Source organism: Blennius ocellaris (assembly GCF_963422515.1).
Source record: "Blennius ocellaris genome assembly, chromosome: 9".
In the NCBI taxonomy this organism is placed as follows: Eukaryota; Metazoa; Chordata; class Actinopteri; order Blenniiformes; family Blenniidae; genus Blennius; species Blennius ocellaris.
The window spans coordinates 8855196-8869207 of NC_137658.1; the positions used below are offsets into that span (position 1 = coordinate 8855196).

At 39.7% G+C, this 14012-nt stretch overlaps 1 protein-coding gene across 1 annotated transcript; it reads right to left on the reverse strand.

Annotated features, from left to right (window-relative positions):
* Nucleotides 1–2754: 2754 nt before the first annotated feature.
* Nucleotides 2755–13762, reverse strand: LOC308134677 (uncharacterized protein; the record flags this gene model as incomplete). The annotated part of the gene is made up of 4 exons (XM_080502450.1): nt 2755–5160; nt 6860–8190; nt 9016–9220; nt 11348–13762. The coding sequence occupies 4 exons, from the start codon at nt 13760–13762 to the stop codon at nt 2755–2757; spliced, it is 6357 nt and encodes a 2118-aa protein (XP_080358576.1).
* Between the last annotated feature and the right edge of the window lie 250 nt (nt 13763–14012).

A 14012-nucleotide genomic window follows, 5' to 3' on the forward strand; every position in this document is an offset into this window, starting at 1 on the left:
GTCTCCATTTGCGCTGCACATCCAGAGGAGGAAACAAAACCAACACGTCTGAAATTGGATTGTTTTCGGATCCATGATCAGGGATGAAGTTCAATCAAATTAATAAAGAGAAAAAATTAGAATAAACTATCGAAGAGGGAAAAGATATCCACTCCTTTAGTGATCGTCCTTCTTGAATGAGCAACCACAATGAAGTCAAAAGAGAGAAAAAAATACAATATTGTTGGTCTATAGCGCCACCGTGAGGTAAAATGCTTAACTGTGAATTAAAAGAAACGCAGGGAACCAAAATCAATTTTACATGTTATTGTGTCATTCGTTTAATAGCATACATGCCTCAAAGTTAAAATACAAATAAATGTATTAGTGGCAATAGTTCAGGAGGGACATATGGATTTGCAAGTCATTTAAAATATTTTAATATATCTGGTTCTTTTTTCACATTAGATTCCTTGTTTTCTTAACATTAATGTTATTTTCTTGCAACTATCTTTTTTTCTGGAAGGATTCTGCCCTGGTTCTGCACTGCTAGTTTAATTGATTGATTGATTCATTGATTGGTTGATTGTTTGTTTGATTGATTGATTGATTGATTGATTCAACTTATTGTCATTACAAATGTAATGAAATGCAGTTTAGCATCCAACCAGAATTGCAATATCCCAAGTAACACATAATATATACACATACACACTCGCACACTCACATATATAAATAATAAATAAATATAGAACAGTGTGTAGTTGCTATTGCTAGATATTATATTTACATTATTTTACATTTAATGGACTAGTGCCATTACGTGCTTTAACGGGGTTTAACGGGGTGAGAGTTCAGTAAAGTGACTGCTCTGTGGAAGAAGCTGTCTCGTAGCCTGCTGGTCCTGGCCCGGAGGCTCCTGTAGGCGGCCAGAAGGCAGGAGGCTACAGGAGCCTCCGGGCCAGGACCAGCAGGCCTTGTATGCATTGCAAAGTCAAATGGCCTCATATTAACAAAACATGCAGTTAACTCATTAAAAGGTAGACAAATTACAGAAAAAAAGTAGAATCATTCAAAAGCCAAAACTGAAGCATTTCAGAGATATCAAACTGTTTTGGAGACAACCAGACTGATATAGTGATGTGTGGCCATGATGGGCTAATATTTTTCTTACTGGAGAATTTCAGATAGAACAATGTTGGAATAAATTTAGCTTGTGATGAATGAAAATAACCAGCATAATGATCTCAGCTTTTATCAACTGTATAACAAGAACCTTGTGGAACTCATGGAATTCTGCACATACTAGAATTCCTCAAACTGATGACAGCTGTTCACTGTACCACATACAGTTTAATTTCTGACTGAACTGGAGATAGCACGATTCATAAAAGAGGGTAATTCCAAACAAATGCTTATGCAATCATCACAGCAAGACATATATTGTGTTACTGAGATTTTTAGCAAAACTGCAGCAACAACTTTAAGGTAAAATGAAATGTAATAATAAAAAAAAAATACATGATAAACTTTGTAGTTCAGAAAAAAAAAGGGTTTAAATTGTGTCAAGTCTCAACAGAAGAGGAACCATTTTTGATAAAATCACTGTAAAAAGCAATACTTAACAAGTCAGCAAGAAAAAAATACCTCCATCTGTTCAATCAACATATTAAGATTTGTTGAATATAAGATATGCATATCTGTTTTGGTTTTTCCTGGAATTGGCCTTTTTGTATATTAAGAAAGAATAAAATAAATATTTTATCATAAAAAAAAAAATACAACATGTGAAGGCATGCTGTGTTGAACTCAAATGTGTACAGTGAAAATGGTCATGCATTTAAACAGATATGGGGAATCTATATGTCGTCAGTAACATACAAAGTAATCCTTGAGCTTTTCAAAACAGCTGACACAAACAACACACCAAAGTATAAAAGAAAGTCAATCCAGTGAAACTTTGAAAGTTTCTCAAAAAGTACAAATGTATGATTTAAAAAAAACATTTAAAATTACTACAGATGTGTACAGTCACAATTCACAGCCTTAGGAAAACTGATAGGAGGAAAAAGAGTAGACTAATTTTGTGAGTGAGATATGTTGGAGTTAAACAATGTTAGTACTAAATGAATGTGAGAACTCTATTTATCTCTCATGAACTAGTATTGACAATATGTGTGGACGTGTTTGATTTACACAGGAAAAATAAGAATGACTGCTAGTAACTACTCCACCCTATTTAGAAAAAGGTCAAATACAATGATACACATTCACAATCATTAAGATTAATCAACTTATGTTAACACAACAAAGATAGATTATCAAACAAAATGAAGGCAAAAAAGCCTGGTATACCTAACAAAAAGTTTTGTCTGATCTGAAACTCGATACAAAATGATAATACAGTGAGTGAGTGAGTGAGTGAGTGAGTGAGTGAGTGAGAGGTTAACATAACAATGAGTCACTTAAAGAATGAGCTATAACATTAAAATACATTATTTCAGATCACCTCCAAGTGTTCAGCAGAAAATAACAACTCCTCCAACCCATTGGATTTAAAATGTTATGCTCCAGCAGGAAAATATTTTGGTTTCCTTTTACAAGGGAAAAATATAGGAAAACATGACGATTCAATACACATTAGAATCCTGATTGTTAGAAATAAAAATGACTATTTGTATTCGTCAATTTGATAATCTGCAAAGCTCAAAAAGTGGATGGGGTTCACACATATAAAGTGATGGTTTGCAGAAACAGACAGATACAATCAGATGACTACATGCAATATGTGCCTACCTCAGGAGAACTGTCAACGTCTCCAAAAGCATCAGCAAAATCTGATGGACTTTTCCTCAGAGTCTGGTCAGCAGGCAGCGTGTTGTCATTGTAAGAGCTCACAAACTTAAAATCACTGGTTCGAGATCCCGTTGTCAGGTAGGCGTCATAATTATAAGTGCTGCGTAAAGTTCCTGTGCCGTCAACATCTGCGTAATTTGGAGGGAGATAAGCGCTGGGGATGGCCACTGCTCCATCAAACAACAGTCTGGGCTTTCTCCTGCGACAAAACCTCACTCCCAGGATGATGATAATGAAAGTCAGAAAAAAGGTGGACATAGACACCAGCGCAATGATCAGGTATGAAGTCAGCTTGGAGTTCTTCTCATCATAAGAAATGTCCTTCAGCTCAGGAACCTCAGCCAAGTTATCAGAAATAAGTAAATACATGGAGCAGGTGGCAGACAGAGAGGGCTGTCCGTTGTCTTTCACTGACACAATCAGGTTCTGTTTCATGTTGTCAGATTCAGAAATGTCCCGCTGTGTCCTGATCTCTCCGCTGTGGACACCGATAGTGAAAAGTCCCGGATCAGTGGCTTTCACTATCTGATAGGACAGCCACGCGTTCTGTCCGGAGTCTGCGTCCACTGCGATCACTTTGGACACCAGAGAACCTCCGTGTGCAGCTTTGGGGACCAGCTCGGTCATGAAGGAGTTGCCCTCCGGGGCGGGGTACAAGATCTGAGGAGCGTTGTCATTCACATCTGATATGAACACGCTGACTGTCACGTTGCTGCTCAGTGGAGGAGAACCGTTGTCTCTGGCCATCACCTGCACTTTGAAACTCCTAAACTGTTCATAATCAAACGACCTCACAGCGTGGATCACCCCAGTGTCTCCATTCAAAGACAGATAGGAGGACACCGGGGCACCGTTCACCTCTCCAGCTGACAGAGAATAAATCACGGTTCCGTTTTGTCTCCAGTCGGGGTCTCGAGCAGCAACGAAACATAAAGTGGAGCCGGGTTTGTTATTTTCACTCACATATGCGCTGTACGTCTCTTCCTCAAACACAGGTGGGTTGTCGTTGATGTCAGCTACAGATAAATGAACAGTTTTAGAGGAGGACAGAGGTGGAGAGCCCTCGTCAGTGGCAGTGATTGTAATGTTGTAATCAGACACCACTTCACGGTCCAGTTGTCCTGTGCTCATCATAGAATAATAGTTTTTAATAGAAGGGACTAACTTAAATGGGACACCCTGCTGGAGCGAGCAGCGGACCTGCTGATTGTTGTCAGAATCTGCATCTTGTACGTTAATGATGCCAACCTCTGTACCAGGTAGGATGTTCTCAGGTATGGGGTTGGACAATGATTTCACATAGATTACAGGTATATTATCATTTACATCGATTACATCAATAATAACTTTTATGTATGAAGATAACCCCAAACCATCTTTTGCTTTTATGCGTAAATCATAGGTTGTAACAGCTTCAAAGTCAATATCACCATTTACTTTAATTTGTCCGTTTTTACGATCAATGCTAAAGACCCTTTTCACCTCATCAGAAACATGTCCAAAGTCATACGTCACATCTCCGTTCACTCCTTCATCTTTATCACTTGCGCTCACTGTGACCACAACAGTGTCCAAAGGAGAGTTTTCAGACAGACTGGCTTTATAAACGGCCTGACTAAATACGGGGGCGTTATCATTGGCATCCAGCACTGTGACAGTTATGACTACAGTACCTGATCTCTGAGGAGAGCCGCCATCTAGAGCTGTGAGGAGCAAATTTATGTATTTTTGTTTTTCCCGATCGAGCTCTTTATCAAGAACCAGCTCCAACGAGTTAGCATCAGCAGCTAAAACAAAATGTTCATTATTCTGAAGGCTGTACCGTTGAACTGAGTTTTGCCCTACATCCGCATCATGAGCCTCCTCCAACACAAAACGAGCGCCCCTGTCTGCAGACTCGCGGATCTCGATACTATGTGATTCTTCGTTAAATTGCGGTGCGTGGTCATTTATGTCCTGGATATGTAAAGTGAAAGGGTGCAGCTCCAGCGGATTCTCCAGGACAAGATCGCGTTTTATTGCACAAGATAGCCTTTCTCCACAAAGCTCCTCTCGATCAATTCTGTCGGACACAATTAAATCTCCAGTGCCGGCATTAATGTCACAATATTGTTTGCGGTTCCCTGTAGCATCCACACGGGCATTCCTCGACGACAATGTACTCAAATCCAGGTTGAGATCCTTCACTATGTTGCCAATGAAAGATCCGCGCTTTATTTCCTCCTGAACTGAATAGGTAACGTCTCCATTAGTGGTGTGCCACAGCAAGAAGAAAATCAACCATCCACACGGTAGCCCCATCACGACCATGTCTGAACAATTATACTAATGTTTAAAAAGGTTTCAAAAATCAAGAGAGGTCATAAATCCACCAAAGAGTCCACAGTAGCCCTGTTACTGTTTTCCGATGACAAGAAAAAGAGAAATCAGCGTCTCACAGGGCGACACAAAAGAAGACAGGCTAGAAATGCTACGTTTCTTAGTAAATAGTGACACCATGAGTACAATGATAAAATCACAATCTGCTCATTCAATTGCGGATTTGTGTTATTGCGAACTGCACAACAAATGCAAAAAAACCTACACCATTTTCCACCCAACACAATGTACTTTAATTTGGAAAAAACAAACACAAAATAGTTATATAAGACATTTTTTTCAAGCAACTGCTGTAGGTCAACAATTATTAGACTACCAAACACGTTTAAAACAGTGTATTGCTTTACAAAGTTTTAACGAAATGAATATTCTGACTATTTGAACAGAAAATATGTATTCAAGAAATCTACAACAGCTGTGATAGAAGTTGAAATGTGTTTATTTTATAAGTAAAGCCTAAAGTTATGGCGAGGAAAACTTAACATTTTGCAACAATTTTGACACGTGAATCCAAAAGCAAATTGACATATTGAGGGGTCAAACACAGTATCGTGGACTTCGAATAAAGGCAATTCCGTTTTGAATTATAAAATAAAAGTGTAGTTCTTTATCCCAGAAGAAACCGTAAAAGATAAGTTTAGTAAATATAAAAAATAGTCTCATGTATAATGTATGTCCTTGTTAAAATGCATGATTATAAAAGGGTATCAACACACGATGGGCCCATGCATCGACATTGAAGAAGAAAAAAAAAGAAACATTAAAAAAACAACAACAACAACAACAACAACAATAATAATAATAATGATGATGATGATGATGATGATACTACTACTACTACTACTACTACTACTACTACTACTACTACTAATAAGAATAATAAAGGTGTTAACACAGAATGTTATTTACAAATGAGTAAGAACATTTGAGAAATATTGTAAGCACATTCTTAACCCAAGGCAACTCACACTACTATGATCCTGACTGCTGATAGTTAAACTGTTATCCTAAATTTGCTTTGCAATTCTTAACATGACATTTAGATTTCACCGTGAATTTTGAGAAGGTTTAAATTTATTTCCCCCCCACTTTGGTAATGTACCGCTTGGTTATTGTTATATTTAGTTATCCTCAAGTAACCATTGATTAAAAAGGTTAAAATAAGACACACTTTAAAACATATTTTCACAAAGCCTGAATGATATATTTAGGAACATCATGGGTTTTTAATCAATATTTGTTCTAAAAAAATAATATCGTGAAAGATTCTCAAAAAATAAAAAGCTCATAATGTGATTTCATATACTTCTGAACAATCAGTAAATACTATGAATTCATATGACACGGATCTATTCCTGAAAAAAATACGAATTCAAGTATTTACGTGATGTTTTCTGCATGAAAGACATGTATTAAATAAAGTTGATCAAATGTTATTCTAAATTCAGCACCACGGACAGAGAAAAGAAAAGTTAATCTCCAATTAAAGCAAAAAGCTATTAATTCAAATCTTGAAGGTACAATGTATTTGGAAGTAAACTGCAGAAACTAAACGTAGTTTGTATGAAAATGCACGGAGACGTCACAATCCATGACAGTATTATGAAGTAAGCAGAGACAATTAAAAATCCACCTCAGTGCCTACCTCAGGAGAAATATCGTCAACTCCAAAAGCATCAGCGAAGTCTGATGGACTTTTCCTCAGAGTCTGGTCAGCAGGCAGCGTGTTGTCATTGTAAGAGCTCACAAACTTAAAGTCACTGGTTCGAGATCCTGTTGTCAGGTAGGCGTCATAATTGTAAGTGCTACGTAAAGTTCCTGTGCCGTCAACATCTGCGTAATTTGGAGGGAGATAAGCGCTGGGGATGGCCACTGCTCCATCAAACAACAGTCTGGGCTTTCTCCTGCGACAAAATCTTACTCCCAGGATGATGATAATGAAAGTCAGAAAAAAGGTGGACACAGACACCAGCGCAATGATCAGGTATGAAGTCAGCTTGGAGTTCTTCTCATCAAAAGAAATGTCCTTCAGCTCAGGTACTTCAGCCAAGTTATCAGAAATAAGTAAATACATGGAGCAGGTGGCAGACAGAGAGGGCTGTCCGTTGTCTTTCACTGACACTATCAGGTTCTGTTTCATGCTGTCAGATTCAGAAATGTCCCGCTGTGTCCTGATCTCTCCGCTGTGGACGCCAATTGTGAAAAGTTCCGGATCAGTGGATTTTATTATCTGATAGGACAGCCACGCGTTTTGTCCGGAGTCCGCGTCCACTGCGATCACTTTGGACACCAGAGAACCTCCGTGTGCAGCTTTGGGGACCAGCTCGGTCATGAAGGAGTTGCCCTCTGGGGCGGGGTACAATGTCTGAGGAGCGTTGTCATTCACATCTGATATGAACACACTGACTGTCACGTTGCTGCTCAGTGGAGGAGAACCGTTGTCTCTGGCCATCACCTGCACTTTGAAACTCCTCAACTGTTCATAATCAAACGACCTCACAGCGTGGATCACCCCCGTGTCTCCGTTCACAGACAGATACGAGGACACCGGGGCACCGTTCACCTCTCCAGCTAACAGAGAATAAATCACGGTACCGTTTTGTCTCCAGTCAGGGTCTCGAGCAGCAACGGAACATAAAGTAGAGCCGGGTTTGTTATTTTCACTCAGATATGCGCTGTACGACTCTTCCTCAAACACAGGTGGGTTGTCGTTGATGTCAGCTACAGATAAATGAACAGTTTTAGAGGAGGACAGAGGTGGAGAGCCCTCGTCAGTGGCAGTGATTGTAATGTTGTAATCAGACACCACTTCACGGTCCAGTTGTCCTGTGCTCACCAGAGAATAATAGTTTTTAATAGAAGGCACTAACTTAAATGGGACACCCTGCTGGAGGGAGCAGCGGACCTGTCCATTACTCTCAGAGTCTTTGTCCTGCACATTAATAATTCCCACCTCTGTACCAGGTGCGATGTTCTCTGGTATGGGACTGGATAGAGATTTTAATTGTACAACTGGGGCATTATCATTTATATCTGTGATCTCAATTGTCAATGTTGCATATGTTGCCATTCCTAGACCATCCTTAGCGCTTATTTGTATTTCGTAAGACGACTCCTTTTCAAAATCAATTACTCCAGCTACTTTAACTTCCCCTTTATGTGGATCCATAAAAAACACTTGGTTCTCATCAGAAACTTGATCAAAACTATAACTTACTTCACCGTACATCCCTTCATCTGCATCAGCTGCACTAACAATAATCACCACTGTGTCTGGAGGAACATTTTCAGGTAGACTGGCTTTATACATATTCTGACTAAATACGGGTGAATTGTCATTAGCATCCAATACAGTGACATGTATAATTGCGGTACCTGATCTCTGAGGCGACCCGCCATCAAATGCAGTCAGTAAAAGCACAATCTCCTTTTTGTCTTCCCTGTCCAATTCTTTGTCTAAGACTAGTTCTCCGTATTTACGCCCACCTGGTTTCGTGTTGACATTTAATTTGAAATGGACATTTTGCTGAAGTGAATAGCCCTGAACAGCATTTTCTCCAATGTCACCATCATGCGCCTCGTTCAGCAGGAAATGCGCACCCTTTACTGCAGATTCCTGAATTTCAAAATGTAACGATTCCTCTTTAAACTGAGGAGAATGATCATTTATGTCCTGGATGCGGATATTTATACGATGCAGTTCCAATGGGTTTTCCAGCACAAGCTCCTGTTTAACAACACACGATGCTTTCTTCGCACAAAGACTCTCACGGTCGATTCGTTCATTTACAATTAACTCGCCTGTATTCAGATTCAAACTGCTGTATTGCAAGCTATTATCCTCCGTATCAATTCGGGCTTTGCGTGCAGTCAGATCGCCCAGACCAAGTCCCAGATCCTTGGCAATATTTCCGATAACAGATCCACGTTTCATCTCTTCTGGAACCGAGTAGCTTACGTCTCCATTGACGGGAGGGTGAGCGACAAAAATTAAAATAAGGCCACACTTCAGCACACGTGTCCAGTACTCCATTGTGAGGACAACACAAAGCACGCTGAAGGACCTCAGACAAATGTATCTTCGAAAAAAACGAAAAATCTAAAATTGTTGGTCTCCAAGACACAGTGTTTGCACACAACGGCAGAGTCAGGTCATGAATCTGCTGGTATAGTAGGGTGGAGTGTAGCTGCGTCTTTGGATATCCTGGTCCACACTGACACCATGAGTTTTAGTTTGGCTATAACATGCTTTAAGGGTGAGTTGTGTAATGAAGTCATTCTGATTGAATAATACAAATACATAATTGTCTACAAACTTGGTGAACTGTCAAGTAAAAGAGCAAGATAGATAAAAAAAAAATAAAAATAAAAACTAAATAAATAAATACATACATTCCACCAATGTTTCCAAACAAGGCTGTACTTGTAAACAGTTGGTGGTGGTGGTGGGAATTAAAAGGATTCTGAAGCCGATTAAGATTTATCAACACCCATTCAATGCTTCACCATTATACAAGATGGGACAAAAGTTATATTGCACAAATGCGCATGGATATATATAGAATATTGTCCACAGAACGCACCGCTGATCATGTCTAGTGGGCATGTTAATATCACCTCGTATTAATTCAGCATATTTTCCTTCCATGAAAATGAGATGTTGGGCTTATTTCTCACATCGCGCAACGATTCTGAAAGTTAGGCTGGCCTAACTTCGTGCCAAAATAACATTTTTAACTTGTTTCTCCTACTAATGAAAATGAGAAGCACTATCCGAAATAACACTGGGGACGAAAAATGCTCCAAACTAGTCCACGTTAAACAAAACTAATAAACTAAATAATGTTGACATTCGAACGGATGGAATTAAATGGATTCCAAAGCAACATATATCCATCAAGTCGTATGCTAAAGACGTTAGTAAATCATGTTAAACCTACAACCTCCCTGATGTCAGATTTAAGGCCAATTTTCAATAAGAAGAAAGAAAAAAAAATGCGGTTTCGAAAAAAAAAAAAAGTAAAACCTTAGATAAAGTGGCAACATGATTTTCACAGTCACTGGGGACATTTATTCAAACGTTATTTTTTTATTTTTTTATTTTTTAACAAAGTAGTCAATGTAAGATAAAGCCTAAGCACAAGACATACATTAAGGAAAGTGAGATATACTCAATGAGCTATGTTCACTAGAAAGTAAATTAATGATAGAGGCGGTAATTGAAGAATAAAAGGTTCAGATATGCTCAGAGCAGAAGGCATTTTTTTCTAGCTCTGGGGAATTCTCCAAAGTTCACATCCTTCTATAATTCCACGCTGTACAAGACAACTCATACAATGCATAACGAGCTATATTAATGAAATACATGTTTTGATGGATCAATTTGCCAGGCATTACAGTTAGGATTTTCTTTTTAAAAGTAAATTTGACATACTCCCACAATATTGTAAAGTTATACAGCAATAGATGTGACATTTTACAGTAATGTTGCCAAAAAAAAGAAGGTCAGACATATAGTTTAAACAATGATTCACCGATTAGTGGGTCAATGATATTCACGCAGGATCGTGTCCTATTGTTAATTGTAACATAAATAACTAGATAGATAGATAGGTAGATAGATAGATAGATAGATAGATAGATAGATAGATAGATAGATAGATAGATAGATAGATAGATAGATAGATAGATAGATAGATAGATAGATAGATAGATAGATAAGCTGTTATCCATTAAGTTCCAATACACCAGGCCGTAACAAGTATGTATCTATGAAGTGTCAATATAAGCTAATACATTTATTTTATGAAAAATGAAATAATAAATGTAGAATGAAAAATATCACCCTGAAACACATTGCCCTCTGTCAAAAAGAAGTAAAAGCAGAAAGTAAATCAGACCGCAGCGAGACAAATGAATGTGAACATCGCTTCAGCACCATGGATAGAGACAAGAGAGAGTCTTCTTCAATGAAGTCCTTAAAATGAACATTGAATAAAGCAGTTTGAAAACATTAAAAACAAATACGAAGTTGCAGTACAATCGACAATAAGCCATAAAACAGTACATTCCAAGAACAAGTAACAAATATAATGAAGTGAAGTGATTGTCTCTGAATAAAGTATTGTAAAACTATGATTGAAGTTATAATCGTGCCTACCTCATCAGAAATGTCACCATCTCCAAAAACATCAGCAAAGTCTGATGGACTTTTCCTCAGAGTCAGGTCAGCAGGCAGCGTGTTGTCATTGTAAGAGCTCACAAACTTGAAGTCACTGGTTCGAGATCCTGTTGTCAGGTAGGCGTCATAATTGTAAGTGCTGCGTAAAGTTCCTGTGCCGTCAACATCTGCGTAATTTGGAGGGAGATAAGCGCTGGGGATGGCCACTGCTCCATCAAACAACAGTCTGGGCTTTCTCCTGCGACAAAACCTCACTCCCAGGATGATGATAATGAAAGTCAGAAAAAAGGTGGACACAGACACCAGCGCAATGATCAGGTATGAAGTCAGCTTGGAGTTCTTCTCATCATAAGAAATGTCCTTCAGCTCAGGAACCTCAGCCAAGTTATCAGAAATAAGTAAATACATGGAGCAGGTGGCAGACAGAGAGGGCTGTCCGTTGTCTTTCACTGACACTATCAGGTTCTGCTTCATGCTGTCAGATTCAGAAATGTCCCGCTGTGTCCTGATCTCTCCACTGTTGACACCGATAGTGAAAAGTCCCGGATCAGTGGATTTCACTATCTGATAGGACAGCCACGCGTTCTGTCCGGAGTCCGCGTCCACTGCGATCACTTTGGACACCAGAGAACCTCCGTGTGCAGCTTTGGGGACCAGCTCGGTCATGAAGGAGTTGCCCTCCGGGGCGGGATACAAGATCTGAGGAGCGTTGTCATTCACATCTGATATGAACACACTGACTGTCACGTTGCTGCTCAGTGGAGGAGAACCGTTATCTCTGGCCATCACCTGCACTTTGAAACTTCTCATCTGTTCATAATCAAACGACCTCACAGCGTGGATCACCCCCGTGTCTCCGTTCACAGACAGATACGAGGACACCGGGGCACCGTTCACCTCTCCAGGTAACAGAGAATAAATCACGGTTCCGTTTTGTCTCCAGTCGGGGTCTCGAGCAGCAACAGAACATAAAGTAGAGCCAGGTTTGTTATTTTCACTCAGATACGCGCTGTACGACTCTTCCTCAAACACAGGTGGGTTGTCGTTGATGTCAGCTACAGATAAATGAACAGTTTTAGAGGAGGACAGAGGTGGAGAGCCCTCGTCAGTGGCAGTGATTGTAATGTTGTAATCAGAAACCACTTCACGGTCCAGTTGCCCTGTGCTCACCAGAGAATAATAGTTTTTAATAGACGGAACTAACTTAAAAGGTACACCGGGCTGGAGCGAGCAGCGGACCTGTCCATTACTCTCGGAGTCTCTGTCCTGCACATTAATGATTCCCACCTCTGTACCGGGTGGGATGTTTTCAGATATTGGGTTAGACAGAGATTTTAGGTTTATAACAGGAGGGTTATCATTCATATCAGTGATATCAATTATTACAGTTGCATGCGAGGCCAGTCCGAGGCCGTCTTTAGCACTAATTTGCATTTCATATGACGATTTCTTTTCGTAATCAATAGTTCCAGCCACTTTAACTTCTCCAGTTTTAGGATCGAGAGTGAAAACTTGATTTTTTTCGGAAACATGGTCGAAACCATAAGTCACCTCACTATTCATTCCCTCATCTGCATCAATTGCTTTCACCGCTAAAACGACAATATTAAGAGGAGAGTTTTCAGGTAGTTTAGCCTTATACACGGATTGACTAAATACTGGTTCGTTGTCGTTAGCATCCAGTACAGTTACATGTATAACCACAGAGCCTGATCTCTGTGGAGAGCCACCATCAAACGCAGAAAGCAAAAGCATGATCTCTTTTTTATCTTCTCTGTCTAATTCTTTGTCTAAGACCAGCTCAGCATATTTCCTTCCACCTGCCTTTGTCTTCACATTCAGTTTGAAGTGGTCATTCTGTTCTAGTGAATAGCCCTGAACAGCGTTTTCTCCAATGTCCTCGTCCTGCGCCTCGTCCAGAAGGAAACGCGCACCTTTATCAGCAGATTCACGAATTTCGAAATGTAGCCATTCCTCTTTAAACTGAGGAGAATTATCATTTATGTCCTGAATGCGGATACTTATGCGATGCAGTTCTAATGGGTTTTCCAGAACAAGCTCCAGTTTAACAACGCACGATGATTTTCTGTCACAGAGCCCCTCTCTGTCAATCCGTTCCTGCACAATCAAATCTCCGGTGTTTAGGTTTAAACTGCAGTAATTCACACTGCTGTCCTCGGTGTCTATACGGGCATTACGCGCAGAGATTTGTCCCATCTCCAGTCCAAGATCCTTAGCGATGTTTCCAATTACAGATCCGGGTTTTAGCTCCTCCTGGATAGTATAAGTCAGATCCCCATTGACGGTATGAAAAGCGAGAAAGACAAAAGCCAGGCCGCAGTGCAGAGCGAACGTACTGGAAGTCATGGCAGCAGCGATGAAAAACATCCATACGTTTAAAAAGAGCTTTGTAGAGAAAACAAATATTTAAAATAAATATTTACGGATTGTTAAGAGGAATATAATGCGCCACACGCCACGAACTGCTGTACAAAAGCAGTCTCATGCATTGACTTCATTGACACAATAAGGGTGGAGAATTACTGTTGCCTCCATCAACTGGGGCACACTGACACCATGAGTATATTTTGAGACATGACATGTCCAACTCTTTTAT